Source organism: Antedon bifida, chromosome 6, assembly GCF_963402885.1.
Source record: "Antedon bifida chromosome 6, ecAntBifi1.1, whole genome shotgun sequence".
In the NCBI taxonomy this organism is placed as follows: Eukaryota; Metazoa; Echinodermata; class Crinoidea; order Comatulida; family Antedonidae; genus Antedon; species Antedon bifida.
In genome coordinates, this window is record NC_136231.1 from 9,749,145 (window position 1) to 9,768,786 (window position 19,642).

Here is a 19,642-nt window from a genome sequence, read left to right on the forward strand (position 1 = left end):
CCAGTCTCTCTTAAGCCTTGTTTTTAGACAAATATTATTTTGTAAACAATAACGCCATTTATAATATTATAATTTTAAGTGGAAATATAATAAGACAATTTTATAGAAATCAAATTAAAGTAAATGTCAATAAAACCAAAGCACTGCGCTCATCTTGTCAAGATAGGAACTCGTAACAATCCTTTGATCTTAAACAATATGCTTGGTTGCGACAAATACTGAATGTAGCCTACATATATAATAATAATATCCTCTCCGTGGCGGCGCGCCATGTCTGTTAAGGGGTGGAACTGATCGTGCCGCACCCACAGATAAACCCTTTGATCTCGGAGCTCAGCATCTTGTTGTTAGATTACCTTGTTAAAACCAATAATTTGACAATCCAAGCTACGTTACGTTACAATCTTTTCTTTGTTAAAGACTCAAATACATACATACTTGCAGTCCCATAGTTCAAAATCTAATATAATAATATAATATAATGGTCCCTCCTATGTGGTATGGTGAAATAATATTTCAATGAAAATATGAATTTGATACAATAGTAGGCCTAAAGCAATAACATTCACAATTATAGAAAATAGTAAAAAAAAAATTAGAAATCAAAGCAATTACAAAAAACACATAACCACAATTAAAGGCAGACTAGAAGCAAAAAAAGATCAAAAAAACAAACAACAATTTATTACATAATAATAAATCGGTAAGAGTGGGATAATAAAGCACTTCTGATGAGTTATAAGCCAAACACCCACGCGTTTATCCAATCTTATAAAGTCTTTCTGAAAGTGTTAGGCTTAGAATGGAAATCCTCCTGTAGAGATTCGATAGAAATTGTTGACACTGAATACAATGCGAAAAAAGTTCACGTTACAAGCATACATCATAGCATGGTATGGATTGCTGTTACGTTTGGTGAGATAATACCTCAGATTTTGACTTTTGTTGACACAGAGATTATTTGAAGCTTAAACTTATTTTTGCAAATCTCGTCTGAAAAAAGCGCAAAAGTAACGTGGTTTACACGACGAATGAAATAAGTAGATTGAACAATTTAAAAAGAGAAGTCGATAAAATAAACTATGTTGGTAATTTACACCATGTTAATTCAGAAGTTTCTCACTATTACACTATGTTTTCTTTTATAGTCTTTGTTTCGGGAACAGCAGCTTATATCGCTAGGGAGTTTACTTTTAAATGATGTTGTATCATATTTCATGTATAAAAGAACTTTGGATGTGCAGAATTATAAGGTGAATAGTTTTAGAAACTGCCAATCATCACGATTGTACAACTCTAGGCTTACTGTGATGCATATAACTGTTTTTAAAGGATGGCTACCGCACTGCAACATGACCTCCGTACTAAACTATGACCAGCTAGAACTATATTTATATATAGGCCTACATGTAGATCCTTAATATTCATATTATTAAAATTCATTTTGCCAATGCTGTACCTTTCATTTTGTTTGAAAATCAACAAAATATCTTAAAATTGTCACCGTTTTTTTTTAATTTTAGTTACTATTTTTCATGAAGTTATTATATTTATTTTGATTTTGATCAAAATAAATTAGACTTTGAATAGGTTATTTTGTAGTACAGTTTAATAAAGTTAATCCCTTTCATAAAAACAGAAAGATATTGTGTTTTCTCATATAAAATGACAAAATAAATGGTCAGACTCAACCACTAATTGCCAATTTGACTATTTTTTGCTTTAATTTACATACAATATATATTTTTCGTTCGATTCAATTTTTGTTTAAAGTGGATAACTATTATGTGACATTAAAATGGCATATTCAGCAAAAACTTTTTTTTCAGGGTAAAAATACAGTTATGCAGTAGTATCTATTCATTTTGATTGCCTACTGTACTCATATCAATAATATAATATCAATACCAAGTACTGAACAACATGATGCGCCTGTCCGTCGTCCCGACGCGTCGGTCCGAGATAGATTTGTGTAATAGTTCCCTCTATCTTTTCATGATCTATAGTTAAAACATGTGGTGGCTCAGTAGTCATTTTAAAAGCATGCAGAAGAGACTGATGTGTTACATTAACTTTTTGTGTAGGCCTGGTAAGTTACTAGGTCCAAGTAGTAAAAATGACAGATTGGATCCTGACAGATTATTGACTTGAACGTTGTAATTTGTGCTAAAAAACCTTTTAATTTACTTTTTTAAATGTAGGCCTAGGCCCTAGACAGCCTAGCCTAAGCTAGGCTAGAGAGGCCTACTAATACTAGGCCTATGCCATGGCATGGCATACCAGGGCCTAGCTAGGCCCTTAGTTAGGCCTAGTGACTGTCTGTGTAGTATTTAGATAGAGTAGGCCTAGCCTAGGCCGTAGGCCTTCTAACTATCTAGGCCTACAGTAGGCGTAGCTAGAGTAGGCTAGTAGGCTAGAATAGAAGTAGGCACTCCTAGCCAGGTAGGTAGGCCCCGGTCGGGGTCAAATTTCGGGGTCAGGTTTTCTGACGTTTTTATTTTATAAACATTATACTAGGCCTAGGTATATACAAATTGACTGCTAATACTAATTTACAAGCACGACGAAAACTCATCCAGCTGTATCCACTAAGAAGGCCGCTGGAAATACATTACATGGTTCTCGTCACCGCCCGCTCGCGATTTTAGGCCCCGCACCAAAAAAGTTCATCTTTCGTCTTTGTGTATTTGTTAAGAAAAAACAGGGGTAAATATGGGAAAAGTACAAATTTTGTTATATTTTCTTTCATGAAAATCCCACTCACCTCCCATCGATCGTGAACGCTCAAACCATTGTGTGGTCGCACGATTTCGCAACATAAAGTGTGTATATGAATCGTCGCAGACCTACATCAATCCGTATTTTGAGCCTATTCTTGTCCGGGCGCGCGCGCAGTGAGCGTGTGTTTGTCGTATCCACACGCGATATCCATACCTTAGTATCATCAGAACGAGGTCTACCGCATTTTTTTGGTCTGCTGCTCTCGTACATTTTGCGATCGATCGTCGTGCCTAGCTACCTCTCTGCCTACGGCATTATTGCATTCAAGGTTTATTTCACTTAATTAAAATACTGTGATGAAAGATGAACGTTGACAAAAATCCCTCACCAATTTTTTGATAAGTGCTGACGAGAACCATGTAATGTATTTCCAGCAGCCTAAACAATGAAAATGAATATTTGTAATCAATTAATTTGTTTCATTTTAATTTAGGAAATCAAGGATGATACCACTGATGAAGAGTCTGGGGCTAGGCCTATGTCATAGACGACAGTCTGTCTTCAAAGTTAGAATCAATAAACAAATGTGTACGTTGGTGCAATACCAATCGTCATACATTCAAAAGATTCGTCTAATTCAAAGTTTAAAGGATAATAACAATGTACCAAATGAGATTTTACAGAAAGCTCGCTTTGCTCTTTTCTTTAACTTCAAACCATTAGTAGCAGAAAAACAAGGCGGTGGATACTGTATACCCTGGAAACGATTCAATGGTAGGCTTGAGGTTTGTCTTAATTTGTTCACATCTTACCCTGAATACTCTATGGTCCTATTGCGATAACCTTTTTTGTCTTTGAACGGTTAAAAATGTGAAAAATAAATCGATTCTAATAATTATAGCGACCCGCTATAAATCCCAACGTGTATTGCGCGTGGATTGATATTTTAGTTTTTCTTCTGTGATTCACCTACTTTCGATCGATCGTGAAGGACAAAATAAATGGAAGAAGAATCGTAACTTTTTTTCGTACGTTACCGTTGTTTACCAGCTAGAAGAAGACATTCACGGCGGGCTACTTAGGTAGTGCATTGTTTCTCTCTTTTTATCATAAATTACTAAGACAAGGAATGACCTGGTTTAATGTTTTTAAAGTAATTATGCATTATTTTTACAAAATGTCACAAATTGGAGGGAATTGGTCTTATAGCATCTAACAAGCAGCTAAAGGCTTAAACTAAGAAATTGGTTGTGATTAAATAAACTTCTGGTATGGGACGATGCTAGCTATGATTTTGATCAGCAAGTTGAGCCATACACCAAAAATAATTCCTGTAGATACAATGATGAGTGTAGAGACGACGGTGAGTAAAGATGTTATGGTCAAATACAAAATAAAGGAAGTTTATTTTATTGCAATCAAAATAAAACGCGAACAATTTCAAACAATTGCATCTGTCCCACCCTGACTAACCCCTATTGTCCAGATTTAATTAATAATTGATTTTAACCTCTTATTAATTATTTGATTTTATGTTATAATGTTACATCAATCAATTGTTTATAAATGAGAAATCTTGTGATTTCATTTATTAACAGACATTTCAAAACTTCTCAGGGGCCTTCAACTTGTGCTTCTAACTACCGATTCATGTACTGCCAACAACACAGTGAATACACCTGATGAAGTGTCATTTGCAATTAATATACCAAGTGATAAAACACTGGAAAATGAGGAATTAACAGTGTTTGCAACAGAAATGCGTAAAGCAATGTTTATAATGTCACAAAGAGATACAGATGCTTTAGTGCAGGTATGACGAATTAAGAATAACATTTTTTTTCTAATTAATCAATCTTATTGTACCTAGACGTACCTTATATTTTTGTCTGAGATGTGTGTGGGTGTGTTTGTTAGCGGGATAACGTCAAAACTAAAAGAAGGATCTTTACCAAATTTTAACCACAGTTAGATTATGTATTTTATGACTCAATTTGGACCAGGATCCCAATTCTGGACCACTTTTTATTATTTTACTAATTTTAGGCCATAGTAAAAACTACAGTACAAGACAGATCTTAGTCATATTTCTCTTGAAGGAGATTGCAACTCTTGTGATTGTTATTTATCTTTATGGTCCTGAATGGCCAAGCGAAGAAGCAATCAAAACATTTTATGTCCATTGTTTAAAGGGGCCCTTATGTCGACGAGGAACTCAACTAAAAGGAACTTGCACAAGAGCACTTATGTCGACATTGTGAGGAACTGAAAGGAACCAGTGTGTGAGCGCTTATGTCGACACTGGAACTGATTGTAACTAGTCATGGTTACCTTGTGGCACGCACGACGTGATTCGTAGTTGTATAGGAACTAGTATGTGTGAGCGCTGTTACGGTAAAATGTATCTGGCTGGTCACGGTTACCAAAATCAACTTGTGTCGACATTTTTTTGTGCCTGTCAGTTGCGTTCAGTTTTTTGGAGTGCTTATATTGACATAGTTGAGTTTCATGTCGATATAAGGGCACCTTAACATATACAGTTATTTTAAAATGGAAAAATAGAATGAATTTGCTTTCACTGCTGTGATTTGATATTGTAAAATACATTCAATTTGCAGGGATATGGTTTACTTAAATGGCACTCGGTGAATAGCTGTTGTCCAAACTGTGGAACAAAAACAAATTCAGATGTTGTTGGTAGTAAACGTAAATGTGAAGCATGTACACAGGTGAACTATCCAAAGGTAAATATCACTACAGACAAAATCACCAATATCTGAATATCATTGGTAACATACCATACATTTATTTAAAATAATAATAAAACCCCGGGGCGTTTATTGTTAGAGAGGGTGTTCATGGAGGCATTTATTTTTTTGGTGTAATAGTGTAACATGTGTAATCAAATACATTTCTCCTAGATATACAAAAATACAAAACAATATCAAGTGTTAAAATACAATAAAAATGCGTGTAAATTGTATATCATGGAAGTCAATGAATTGTACTACAAATAGAAATGTTTTATAATACAGTATTGTGTGTATATACATGTGGCGGGCGTTTATTTAAGGGGTGTGGGGGGGGGGGGGTGGTGTCATTTATTCCAAAAGATTTTTTATGAGGGGGTGTTTATTTTTATTTACAGATGGCACCTATTGTTATAACGTTGGTTACAGATGAAGACAGATGTTTAGTTATCCGACAACCAACATTTCCACGTGGTATGTTTAGTGCATTAGCTGGTTTCTGTGAGATAGGTAAGCGTATCACTGCACAAAAAAACATTATTTTCAGAATGCACAATTTACACAGACAAGCGGTCTGGTAATAAAAATATAGAATCTATGTTATTCCTTATGACCATTTACACACAACACTTTCCCTCACGATAGATACAGATTCTATGTGGGACAAGCTACGTGGTTGTAAGCTTACCGTTACCACTCGTCTGTGTAAATTGGCCTTAAGTGTTCTACATTGTTATAGCAATTACTACGCCACTGTTAATTTGTGTCAGCCTGATATTTTATGTTAATTAATATTGCAAGATGTAGCTAGAAAATATCTCTTTTCAAAATGTCTGTTTGGTTTAATTCCAGACACAATTATGATATCTTCTTTTTTTTTTGATTTTGTAGGAGAAACGCTAGAGATGAGCACACGGCGTGAAGTGGCCGAGGAGGTTGGGTTAATAGTACAACATATACAGTATCACCAATCTCAACATTGGCCGTTTCCAAACAGTGGTCTGATGCTAGGATGCTATGCAACAATTAAACCAGACACAGCACATAAGGTAGCAATCTTGGAATTTTCAGGGACCACATTAGAATTACTCAAATGTGCTTCCATAAACAGGGGTATCAAAATAATTGGGTGTATCTTTGTTAGAAGTAATACACCTATTAGTTTGAAAATTGGGGACAGTGTGTTATACTACTCATTCTTTCAATCCTTTATTTCAGAATTTCTGGTCTATAGAAAGTAACATTATGTATCAATTAACAAAAATAAACTGTACTAATTAAAATAAGATGCGCTCTCATCATGGTATTCCACCTGGAAAGTGTCTTTGTCTTATTATATAATCTATTATCATTTCATTTTCACTTGAATTTAAAGTCTACACATCAGGCCATGTATTGATTTTCTGGAAATACTGTAATCTACATTCAAATATATATTATTGGTGTAAATGGAGCTTAAGGGTTTAGTTCCACTTTTAACATGTTTGTGTACTTTTAATGTCATACAGACTTAATAAAATAGTAACAGTGGTGTAACACAGTTTAGAGATACGTTTTTAGCCTTTTTGACATATTTTAAGGCCTTTTTATAAAAGCTGTGGGTTTAGCCAGTGAGCTCTTATATCCGTTACGTCACTGAAATAGTACATGACATAAAGATGTGAAAGCTGAAATGTTTTGATTTCTTATTTTTCAGATATCCTTGGATGAGAATGAATTAGAGGATGCAAAATGGTTGAGCAGAGATGAGGTTAAATATATACTGCAATCAAATACACGTTCTGAGCCTGGTAAACCATCCATTTGGTTTCCTCCATCATCAGCAATAGCTCATCACCTGATTAAAAATTGGGCATTTGATTCAAAAGCTGATGCATCTAGTTGATGATTAGTTCAATATGTATCAAATGTTGAGATTTTCAAAGTATTAAAACTATACCATCTGTATTAATAATTTATGAACTTGACAACAATAGTTGATACAATTGACACAACAATATAGCATGCATGGTGTCTCTGCATCATCATCTTTTTGGTTATCTTAGGATAGTTTAAAGCGCTTAACATTGTATTAGGTGCTATAAAACACAACCATTATTATTTCATTTCTTCAAAGTGGTCTAGAACAATAATATTTTTTATTTGCACAAGGAATCTGGTATATTTGTATGCACAGTAATGAATATCTTGAGTGGGAGAGGTAGGCAGATCTGTGGGTGGAGTTGTGCAGCACTGGGTGTGTGTGTTCTCCGCCTTTCACAGCCAAATCATTTTGTCCAGTATTATCTGTGATTTTCATATGAAATATTTTTTTCAACCATTATTTTTGGAATATCAATACAATTCTATTTTGAAACAGCCTATCAACTGTGAATAAAGTCTGTATGTAGTACATATTACATTTTTTGCTATGTGTACAAACAAATGTATATAGTAAGGTAACTACTTTCAATTTATATATATACTGTAATTTGGTTAATAAACTTCTTTTTTTTTTTAATTTTCAAAAAATATTTCCAAAAACAAACAAGCATCACAAAACATTTAAATAATAACAATGGTAAAAAGATAGAATAAAGAAATGAATAAACCAAAAACCATGCAATATATCGTAAATTTGTATTCTTTTTTTTAAAGCTATATTTGTCCAGACTACTCGCATAAAAATGCAATTCATAAATGTAACATTTGGTTAATAAACTGCTTCTTTCAGATTTGTAATCAATTTGTTTTGTATTGTTTGATGAATTGTTTAGTATAGAGTACTGTACACGATTGACAACCCACTGCTGCCTAATAACCAGTGTACTGATATGTAGTCTCTCTAATGCTAAGAAGAGTACAGTATACCACCACTAGTATGAATGCAAGCAATGATTGCCTTGCTTGTATGGACAGTTTAGTAGTGGTGTTGATTTGAAGTACTAAATAACCAAATAACAATTTTTCAAATAATACAGAAAGCAAGTTTCTGGTTGTACAAACAAGTTTATTAATTCAATAAATTAAATAAACTATTAAAACACAGTTTACACTGGTTATCATAGAGCAACAGCCTCTATGATGATTATAGATGTAATTGTTATTAATTCAAATCATGAGGAATGTAATCTCTGTCCATTTTCTACATTACGGATATATATTAACAATTGTACATGGCAAGTTTTAAATTTGAACATGTACTGTAGAGGGATGAGAAACAATTTAAAATTTATAATATTGTATAGGAATTATAATTTTCAAAAATAACTTGAAAAATGCTTGTTATGCAACTTAAAATAATGTTCTGTAAAATCAATTTATAATAAATTCATAATTTTATTTTTAATGACTATGAAATTATTATGCATTGACTGTATTGCAACAACAAAGTACAGTATATTTATCATCATACGGTATTCTAATAAATCAATCAAATGTTTAAACAGAACTACAGTAAATAAACACTGCATGTTTATAAAATAAAATCATACAAATTATTTAATTAAGAACACTAAATTAATATAAAAAAACAAATCAGAATAACAAAGGAATATATATTAGGAAGAAGTATAATATCATTGTATTGATCATTTGAGAATGAAATGAATAAAAGTAGTGGTTAATGCCACAAAAGAGAAAAAAAAACACTTAATATTTATATAAATTTAATAAATTATTGCAGTTAAATATAATTTAAACTCATCTAAATAGTATAATTATTTGATGAATATAAATATTTATCATAAAAAAACATGACTGAACTTCTTTGGTTCAAAGAAAGGTATGTACTACAGTACTACCACTCCTCCTGTCTGGTTTTCTGGAAAGGCTGGTATTATTTATATATTGAATATTTTGAATGGTCAAAAAGAATTTTGAACCTAAAGAAAGGTTTTGGGAAAGTTTCCAGTATTTCGAGATTTGACTGTACTACATACAAGTAACCATGCATTTCAGAAGGTTTAGGCCACAAGAAATAGTCAGTCTCGTCAGCCACCTGTTCGAAATTTTAGCACCCCCATCAAAATAGATTTGTTTTTTTTACAAGAAATAAATACTGAGCAGATTGATGGTGACCAAATATAAAACACTCTTTTGTCCAGGCTGTATTTCACAAAACATGGAATTTAATTTGTAATTTAAATGTATAGATGAAATTATATCCAAATCATGCACTAACATTTTGAGAAGTGCCGCTGACAAGACCAATATTGTAACATATTTCCCTTGGCCTTATAGTTTAAAAAAAGTAGTTGAACCATTAAGGTATTATTCCAGCCTCTGCCAATTAAAGCCCCTAATAACTTTAGGAAAGTATAAGATTAAAAATTTGCATTTCATCCGAATTATTACCCTCAACTTCAAGAACTTGAATAATTTGTTGCGAGTCATCCTGTGAAGTTTCTAAACTAGTTTGACTGGCTTGCTGCAAACCCTCTACAACTGTTTTCAAAAGTGAATTATCATCCAGTTCTTTATCAACACTATTTTCAATAGATGTGCTTGTTTGATTCTTCTTATGTAACAACAGATGCTTCTTTAAGTGCATCAACTGTGAAAATTGTTTATTGCAAATGTCACAGGAGTACGGTTTTTCACCTGTGTGAGTTCTCTCATGGTACTTTAGGTGCCAACGAGTAGAGAACTTGCGATCGCAAAAGCTGCAACTCAATGGTTGTGTTCCTTCATGCTTTTTCATGTGCCTGTTGAGATCAGCCTTGCGGGCATACTTTTTTTTACAAATCTTACACACGTGAGGAGTATTACCAGTGTGCATGTTAAGATGAGCTTCCATATCAAATTTTTTAGAAAACATCTTTCCACAAACATCACACATGTGAGGTCGTGCTCCAGTGTGCGATTGTAAATGTACCTTTAGTGGAAAACTATAAGCGAATGTCTTTCCACATACCTCACATCTAAATGGCCTTTTCCCAGAATGAGTTTTGTTATGACGTTTTAGATCATCTGCACGACGAAAACTCTTGCTACATGTTAAACACCGGAAACCTTTTTTATCTATGTGCAATAGTTGATGCCGTTTTAGCAACGTGCTTGTCTTAAACACTTTATGACACTGATTGCAATTGTAATTTTGATTGACAGTTGTTTTGCTTTTACCTTTATTTTTGATATGAAATTGTTGATGCTGAAGAACATGAACCTTTGATGCAAACTTACGGCCACATTGATCACACAAATATTCATTTGATTTTGACCGTGTGCGTATGTCTTTTGTTTGAAGTTCATTGTGGGTTTCACTTTTATCTAAAGATAAATCTTTTTTTTCTTCTTGCAATGTTTCTGGTAATGTTTTCATAGATTGCTCATCTTGGATAGAATCTGTATTAGTTTGTTTTGCTTCTGTCTCTAAATGTTGGTCATCATTTGAACTTCCATTAATTACAGATCGGTCTAGAATCATTTTTAATTCACTTTCTATGACTTCTTTTAAATCATTCGTAGAACTATTACTTAATTCTGTACAATCAATTTTGTTCACACTTAAGGAACTGGCAATGTCGCTCTGCTCAAATTCATTTATGCTGTGTTTTGTAATATTGTGGTTTCTAAGCAAAGATTTGAAAGGAAATGTTTTCTTACATGTTTTGCATTCAAACGTCTCTTTTACAACTTTTTTTGGCCTTCCACGTTTTTTAGGTGGTGCCTGCTTTATCTTACTGTCAGAGCTTCTTTCATGGATTTCTATTTCTTCTTTATCCAGCATGTCATTATTTATCTTTCTTGGTCTACCTCTCTTCATATTCGACAACTGTTTTTTTACAGATGGTAGTGATGTTGTTCTTAAATTTTCTTCAGGCCTTTCCTGAACTTTAATATATTTTTCAACATCCTCATCAGGAGTGGATTCATCTCCGTCTGTTCGAAATCTTTTTGGTAATCGAATTGACCTTCGACTTCTGGTAGTGGAGTTCATTGGCAATTTGTCTTCTGTCTTCGAACTTTCTTCAAAACCATCTTTAATTTCTTTGGATTGCAATAATGGCTCTGCAATTGATTTAATATTTTTCATATTGTTTGATTGAATGTCTTCTTCATATGCATTATCTTCACTTTTATTTTCATTTGATAAATCATTATTTTCTTTGAAAATATCCACTATTTCTTGAATCTCATCACATGGCTTTGTTTCCATGATAAGTCTGGATGTTTTGATACATGCATGTTTAACTGGTTTGGTTTTAATTTTTTTTGCATGTGTTTCCATATGTCGTACTAAATGAAAAGGTCTCCGAAACCCAACGCCACAAAGCGTGCAAATAAATGGACGTTTACTTTTACTTTCCTTTATGTTTTTACTTCCTTCGTGTTGTTCTTCGTGTCTTTCAAAACTTGTTCTATACTTGAATTCCGAGTTACAATATCCACAAACATAGATCAAGCGTGAAAGAATAACTTGCACTTTATGTCCTTCTTCATCATAGGCAATGACCTTCTTTGTCTGAGGTGGTGGTTGGTTCTTCTTGTTTGTTTCTAGATCATTAGTATCTGTATTTAATGATTCTTTTTCTGTAGGAAGATCAATGTCATTCACTTTGTCTTCACCATTTGACTGATTATCTGCTTGTGCATCATCATCACAAATTGCAGATGACATCTCAAGTAAAGCATCTTTTAGATTATCCTTGTCATCTGAATTTTTATCTTTGACCTTTTCAGTGCATAGGTTCTTGTGCTCTTTCAGCTTCTCCACTGAACTATAGGCATGATAACAATTAACACAGACAAAAATAGAACTGTCGGTTGTTAAAACTTGTGCTCGTTGCTCAATCTCAGCTTTCAGATCTTCAAATTCCTCATCAAAATGGAAAGCAGCATGCGAAGTCACATGCTTTATGAAGCTCGTTTTGTATTTAAATATCCTATCGCAATATTTACAGTTGATGGAATCAGAGGCAGGAGAGTCACCGCTACAATTAGGTTGAACTTCTTTGTGTATTAGCAGTTCTTCTTCACCAGCAAACTTTTGTTTACAACCACTACACTTTAAAGTGGCTATTACCGGCATACTTTTTTCCTGGATTTCTTGTTTCTCCTTTAAGCTATCTATTCCGACCTGACCTGCAAATGCCATCAAATACTCTAAAGCATCATCGACATTGCCAACCACATCATCTGTGTTTGATTCAATACTACCAACAGCAGCTAGAGATTCAGATGTGTCCATTTCTTTTGAATGTTTAATATGGGTACGTTCATGACGTGTCACTTCATCTTTGTGCATGTATTTTCGACCACAGTACTGACAGCTATATGTTTCAGAAGCATGTGTTATTTCATGGCGATCTAGATGACATTTCTGCATAAATTCTTTATAACATAGCTGGCATTGATATGGCTTCACACCAGTATGGCGACGTTCATGATAATTGTAATGCCACTTTGTAATGAAACGTTTTCCGCAATATCTACATTCAAAAGGCTTGTTACCCGTGTGGGATAACACATGTCTTCGTAAGTCACTATTTCTAGCATAAGTTTTACCGCAGTGCTCACAGATGAATTTTTTCTGTCCTGTGTGCTGCCATTTGTGGGTCTCCCAGTCCCACTTCTTGGTGAACTTCTTTCCACAAACGTCACAACTGAATGGTTTGTCTTCTTGTTTGACATGAGTAGCAATATGAGACTGCAGACTCACTTTACTTGAATAGTCCTTTCCACATTGCTGACATGTAAACATACCCTTTCCAGAGTGTATGCGTTGATGAACCGTCAATGATCGTTTCCAAGCAAATTTTTTATCGCATTCTTTGCATTGGTAGGGTTTTTCTAATACCGGTTCATGGGAAACATCTTTACACTCCACATTTTCTTTGAAACCTTCATCAGGTTGATGAAAGACTTGTGTCGACTGAACAGTATTTTGCTCTGACATATGATCACCTTTTTGATCAATAAATACGGAATCCTCCTGTGCTCCTTGCAGATTGTCAGTTGTCTCCATATTTTTTTCTTCATTTTGTTGCATGATAACAATTAAGGTTCCCTGAAAGCCATCAGCAACACCACTCATGTCAACTGTGTCCGAGCCACCCTCAAGAACAATAACCTTAAAAATTAAATAGATACTGTAGAATAAAATAGATCAAATAAAAGATACATGTTTAAATGATAATAATTGATAAATCAGAGATCTTGCAAATAGCCAGGCCCATGGTACAAGCATGATGGTTGATGGCATTGCTGAACATACAGTAATTGTTTTTATCATAAGTGAAATTGATTAGGAAATGATGAAGATTACAAGATCATTTTTAAACGTATTATTCTTGGTCCTCAAGCTTAACTGGAAGCTGAGGAAATTCAGATTATATCCCAAGTGAAGGACGAGGCAATGAGAGTAAAGCATCTTGCTCAAACCCATGTCCATCACATGCTAGTCCGATGTTATCATTACACTCTCTGGTATAAACAGCACCAGCCGCTATTCCCTAACATTGCTTAACTTCGGTGATCTGACAAGAACCAGTGTTTCAACGCAATATGGTAAAATAAATACCTGTGATTGTTCATCACCATTATTTTCTGCACCTGCTTGCTGAAGAGCAGCAGCAATCTCATCTTCAACATATACAACAGCTTGGTTGTGGTCAACTTCAATATGTTGTCCTGCTATACCTTCTCCAGTCATACCTGAAATATACAGTTACGAATATTAACAACATCATCAATAAATTAGGCCAACCTCGATTTTGATCTATTTTTTAGTCCTCGAGGGGGCAGGCTGAATCGCCGACTAAATGGTATTTAAACAAGGTTTATAAAAAATTTAACAGTTATTGAGTTTTTTTGGCAAGATATTGAAGAATGAAATATCTATCGTCGCGATCATACTTATAAAATACCTATAAAATATGAAAGTAACCATAACGCCATGGTTGCTTTACACAGTTTTTGTTTGTTGTTAATCAAAATTAAAAAATTAATACTGATCTTGTTCCAATAATAAACGATTAAAATAATTTTTCATGTATAGTCCTGATGCGTAACAAAAGGGAAATTGATATTAATGCGCAAAATTTCGTCTGCTCCTCAAATACCCTTATAATTGGCCAATGTATAGCCTTTGTTACCCAGACGTGTGAAACTCGACTAAAAGCTTGACTTCGAACTGCAAACTTTGACTACTTCTGTGAAGTACTTTTGATTAACAACAAACAAAATCTTCAAAATATATTTAGGAACCATGGCGGTACGGTAACTTTCATATTTTCTAGGCCTCCAACAAAGTATGATCGCGACGAACCACGCACCTCATAGCGTGACAAGAAAGCGCTAGGCCCCCTAAACATTCCATCGCATGGTGAATTTCTGGATCTCCCACGTAGTTCAAGTCGGACTTGCGCGAAGAAAATAATGTAATTGTATACGGTTGTAAATAAAGATGATTTTCATTATTATAACATATACCAATGTATATTTAATTAAGCTAATATAAAATAAAATTCATTCTTCAATATCTGGCCAATATAACAACTCAATGACTGTTACATTTTTTATAAACCTCGTTTAAATACCATTTAGCCTGTCCCCTTGAGGACTAAAAAAATCGATCAAAATCCGTCTCGATTTAGTCGAGGTTGGCTTGATTTAGTCGGCGATTTAGTTGAAGTTCAGTTTATGAATTGAAATGATGGCATTTTTAAAGTTTTAGCTCGAACTTTGACTAAAATCCGGTTTAAGAATACGGGCGTTAGTTATAAGCATGATAAATTATAGTATACTGTAGTTTATCCATCCTGTATTTGTTGGATGTTGTGTATGAAATGAATATCCACTTAACATTTATATACTGTGTGCACTTAAAACATACAACTGGTGGATCAACCTATTATTGGTAACCTACAGTATGTTTTCTTTTATTGTTAATACTATTTTGTGAATTTTGTGACATGTGTGCTTGGTGATTATTGGTTTTCAAAAAACCAACATGCTGTCTATATTACTTAACTACCTCGCAGTCAATTCAGAGTGACTGCCTTTTTGATTGGCCATATGAAATTTTAATTTGGATGGAAACAGCAACTTAATTGAATACGAATTTACAGTACTGTATGTATTAATAAAATAAATAAAATTTAAATGTTTTTACTTGTTGAACAGGCTTCGCCTCATTAAATAGAATAGTCAATCTTTTAATGAAATATTCCCCCCATTCAACTTGTATATATTTAATACCATATACGTCCGGTCTCACATATCTGGCTTGAGGGTCAAAAAGCGTGTGAGCCTCAAGCCAGATATGTGAGACCTCAACCTCAAGCTCTCACGACATACATCGAAAATCTCAAGCTTTTCCACAAATGTCAATCTTTTTTATTTTAAATTATTTGAAAACCAAACTTGACATTTATGTTTATTAGTATAAAGAATTTACCTTCTCCTATACTCTGAAGAACTTCAGCAGCCCGTTGGTGAGATAAATAATCAACATCATCAACCTGGTGCATTATTTTCATGGACTCATCACGCAAATGAGCTGGTAAGTTTTCTAACAGCATCTCAGCATTTTGATCGTTGTTTGACAGATGTAAAATTTGTTGTTGTCCATCAACATCGGTCAACACCACCATAGAACTTGAACTACCATCAGGTGCAACTGTTCCACTGTCCATGACGTGAATGTCCTCCTCCATTTTCCAACACAATTTCTAACACTGTCACTGTATGTATATAAATATATAAATAAATTCGTCATCATATTTTTCTCACCATTGTCTAGTTTGAGGGATGTTTTTATTTAGGTTTTAAGGGGCGGGCAGACCCGATTTTCTAAGATACTGTACCTTTTTAGAGCCTGTCACGCCACAGAGCAAGCTGTATGCCTGGTACCGTAATAAAATAACACAGCAATTTGAATACAAATTTACAGAAAAGGTTGACGAAAGTTTGATCCAAAAAACATTGAAACTTTCAATTCAAACAAGAAGCCCTCCCCTACTAGCGTATCTAGGCCTTATATCATAGCTAGACTAGGCCTGGCTGGCCCTAGCTAGTACTAGCCTAGCCCTATTATCTACTAGGCCTAGGCCTCTAGAGACTAGCTAGGCCTAGCCTAGGTAGGCCCTAACTAGGCCTAGCTAGCCTAGGCTACCTAGCCTAGCCCTACTCTACTAGTACTACCAGCTAGGCCTAGGCCTAAACTAGGCCTCTAGACTAGGCCTAGGCCCTAGCTAGCTAGAAAAAAATAAATTATGTTTAAAATCTACTTATTAGAACTTGACATAACGTTCCAAAAATCCTACCAGTAAAACTTGAGCTTGTTTTTATAAAAAATATTATACTTAGGAATGAATCTAGTAAAAATATAAATTGGGCTTAAATTGAAAAGAAACCCGCCATCATAAAGCACAAAAACTATGTAAAATCCAATCCATCAAGAGGTCAATGGATTTGATAAAACATTATTTATAAAATAATGAATATTTATTTTTTAAATGTTCTGATTACTTAGCAATACTTTAAATATATAGTCAATGTAATTATATTTTTTATAGTTAAAATTATTTTTGATTATTTAACAAAACATAATATATCGAAAATTGACGCAGAATTGGTGGCGGCTGATACACACATCGTATCCGATATAATATCCTCGCAGAGAGGCTCTCACGAACTTAAATACGTGCGGCTAGGAGGCCGGGACGGGTGCTGGTCAACCCGTACCCAAATAATTGGTCAACTCGTACCCACTTTGACTAACCCGTACCCAAACCAACCCGTACCCATGCCAACTCGTACCATGTTTCCATAAAATTTTTTGTTTAATATTTGAATAAATGAAAGGAAATATAATAATGTTATCCAGTTTTACATTTAATTCCTGCTAAACTGTAATTGAAAATATATTCCCCCCCCCCCCTTCTGAAAAAATTAATTTGTGAAAATATTTGTTGTGGAATATGTCGTCGTATGTCATACACTGCAATAGTTATTCACTTCTATAAAAAAAATTGATCTAAAAAAAATATATTAAAATATACCCAATAAAACGTAATTTAAAGGGGAAATTAAAGGGTCTGGTTAAATGTAACCGTTTATGAAATCAAAAACTGATCATTTAACTATAAAAATGGCATTTAAAGTGGGATATTCAATATTTTGGACATTTAAAGTACCTTAAAGTATAGATCAATGGTGATCCTGTTTTAAACTCTAATGGTGTACGGCTATTGAATTTTCGTGACAATTCAAACGTAGCTATTTTAAATTGTAGTGATCATTGTACGAGGAAAATTTACATGGTTCAGGAATAACTTGCAAAGTACAATTGATTACATGTTATGCTCTAATAGTGTAGGCCTACTCAATTGTGTAAATGAATTTATTATTGATGACGACAGAGTGATGGGTCTTGGGAGTGACCACAATGTCCTTCTCCTTAAATTATATACTAATAATAACTATCATACAAATATTAATTATCAAAATAGCAAAATATGTTGGAATATCCAAAGGAATCAAGATTTTTCTTTGTTTAAGCAACACATTCGGATATTGTTTCGCGAATGGGATGCAGATTCCTTTAATGATGTTAATTGTCTTTGGGATTCATGGAAAAATAACCTTATATTGGCCGCGACAAAGGGTATAGGATTAAGAAAAATAATGTTAACATTAAATGCAACTCTTGGTTTGATAAAAATGTCGATGCGGCTATTAAAGATAGAAGGGAAGCATCGCGTCTTTATCGTAGATGGGCTAAGGGTCTCGACCCCAATAAGAATGGTGATGATTTATGGAAATCTTACCAAGAGAAACGGTCTTATGCTAAAGAACTGATTAAAACTAAAATAACTGAAATGCGTGTGAATAAGTCTATTGAATTGGCAAACAAAGGTGGACGTAATAGCGATTTTTGGAAACTGTTAAAAGGTAATCGTAACCAGCCTGTTAGTTGTATCAAAAGACCAGATTCTAGTGAAAAAGTCTCCGACGAAAAGGAAATGAACCAAATAGGCCAATAGCCCTTGATTACTGGCAAACATTAGGTAAAACTAATTTGGCCGAAATTGATGAACGAACTAAACAAATTAATACCTTTATTAATAACATTAGAACCACAAAAAATGCCCACGACGACAATGATGAATGTCTCTCTGTTGAATTGAATTTAGATATTGTTGAAACCGCAATGTTAAGGTCAAAGAACAATAAATCACCTGGAATTGACACGATCACTAATGAAATTTTAATAAAAGGTGGTCAATGTTTGCATATGTCAATCCTTTCTTTATTTAATAGAATAGTTGCTTTAGAAAAAGTTCCAAATGACTGGAATAAAAGTATTATTGTACCCGTTCATAAAAAGGGGGACCGCAGGGATCTTAATAACTACAGGGGGATTTCCCTTACTCCATGTATCTCGAAAATATTTAACCGAATCATTTCAAACAATATTTCTGACTTTCTGGAAGATAAAAATGTGTTGTCAGAAGTACAGGGAGGGTTTAGACCTTCGCGACGATGTGAGGATCACATATTTACCCTCAAAAGCATAGCTTCCTGTCGTCTGCTTGAAGGGAAAAAAACCTTCATGGCTTTCTTAGATTTTAAAAAAGCATTCGATACGGTTTGGAGGGAAGGAATGCTAATGGCAGCATGGAATATTGGGATTAGAGGTAGGCTATGGAAATTAATCGATAGTTTATATCACGATGTGCAAGGTAAAGTAAGATTTGGTAAAATAGACACTAAATTCTTTAATATTGATGGAGGAGTTAAACAGGGATGTGTTTTATCACCGACTTTGTTTTGTATTCTTATGCACGAGTTTACCAAATTACTCAAAAAACATGATCTAGGTGTTCGTATTTATAATGTATGTATGGGTAGCCTTTTTTGGGCAGACGACGTTGTACTTATGGCAAACAGTGAAAATGATCTGAGTGAGATGCTCAATCTAGCATCTGAATTTGCATGTCATGGAAATTAAATTTTAATCATGAAAAGTCAAAGGTCCTTATTGTTGGACAGCGCATAAACAATAAGATGTGGAAATTGGGCGATCAATATATTTCTGAGGTTGAAACCTATAAATATCTTGGTATTACATATCAAGAAATATTTCAGATCATTTTCACATCGACCAAATCATCAATAAAGGCAATAGAGTAATTGCTTATATTAAGTCAATTATAGACCGATTTGATAATTTTAGTAGAATT

General features: G+C 33.9%; 3 protein-coding genes across 4 annotated transcripts in view; 1 reads left to right on the forward strand and 2 right to left on the reverse strand.

The window, feature by feature from the left end:
* LOC144845336 (uncharacterized) overlaps positions 1–19,642 on the reverse strand; it is a 96,149-nt gene that overhangs the window by 72,842 nt on the left and 3,665 nt on the right. The gene's annotated exons all lie outside the window — the stretch shown is intronic.
* Positions 2,018–8,076, forward strand: LOC144844541 (NAD(P)H pyrophosphatase NUDT13, mitochondrial-like). 2 transcript variants are annotated; one of them, XM_078701495.1, is made up of 7 exons: positions 2,018–2,089; positions 3,215–3,495; positions 4,320–4,534; positions 5,340–5,465; positions 5,870–5,981; positions 6,363–6,520; positions 7,168–8,076. In XM_078701495.1, exons 2-7 carry the CDS (start codon positions 3,225–3,227, stop codon positions 7,354–7,356), a joined length of 1,071 nt encoding a protein of 356 aa, XP_078557621.1. In that variant the 5' UTR covers positions 2,018–2,089; positions 3,215–3,224; the 3' UTR covers positions 7,357–8,076. The 2 variants fall into 2 exon arrangements, with proteins under 2 accessions (XP_078557621.1, XP_078557622.1); XM_078701496.1 differs by lacking the exon at positions 2,018–2,089 and having other exon boundaries at positions 3,419–3,506; positions 4,339–4,534.
* Positions 8,871–16,769, reverse strand: LOC144844535 (uncharacterized). Its single transcript, XM_078701483.1, has 4 exons — positions 16,721–16,769; positions 15,853–16,138; positions 13,975–14,108; positions 8,871–13,524 (listed from the first exon to the last, which is right to left on the reverse strand). The coding sequence occupies exons 2-4, from the start codon at positions 16,109–16,111 to the stop codon at positions 9,760–9,762; spliced, it is 4,158 nt and encodes a 1,385-aa protein (XP_078557609.1). The 5' UTR covers positions 16,112–16,138; positions 16,721–16,769; the 3' UTR covers positions 8,871–9,759.

Excerpts from the sequence above, each read along its gene's own strand:
- LOC144844541 (XM_078701495.1), top strand. The coding sequence starts at position 3,225 with ATGATACCACTGATGAAGAGTCTGGGGCTAGGCCTATGTCATAGACGA. Across the intron at positions 5,466-5,869 it reads CACAGGTGAACTATCCAAAG|ATGGCACCTATTGTTATAAC; the intron begins GTAAATATCACT and ends TTTTATTTACAG. Across the intron at positions 6,521-7,167 it reads AACCAGACACAGCACATAAG|ATATCCTTGGATGAGAATGA; the intron begins GTAGCAATCTTG and ends CTTATTTTTCAG.
- LOC144844535 (XM_078701483.1), bottom strand. The coding sequence starts at position 16,111 with ATGGAGGAGGACATTCACGTCATGGACAGTGGAACAGTTGCACCTGAT. Across the intron at positions 14,109-15,852 it reads TCTTCAGAGTATAGGAGAAG|GTATGACTGGAGAAGGTATA; the intron begins GTAAATTCTTTA and ends TGTATATTTCAG. Across the intron at positions 13,525-13,974 it reads ATGGTGATGAACAATCACAG|GTTATTGTTCTTGAGGGTGG; the intron begins GTATTTATTTTA and ends TTAATTTTTAAG.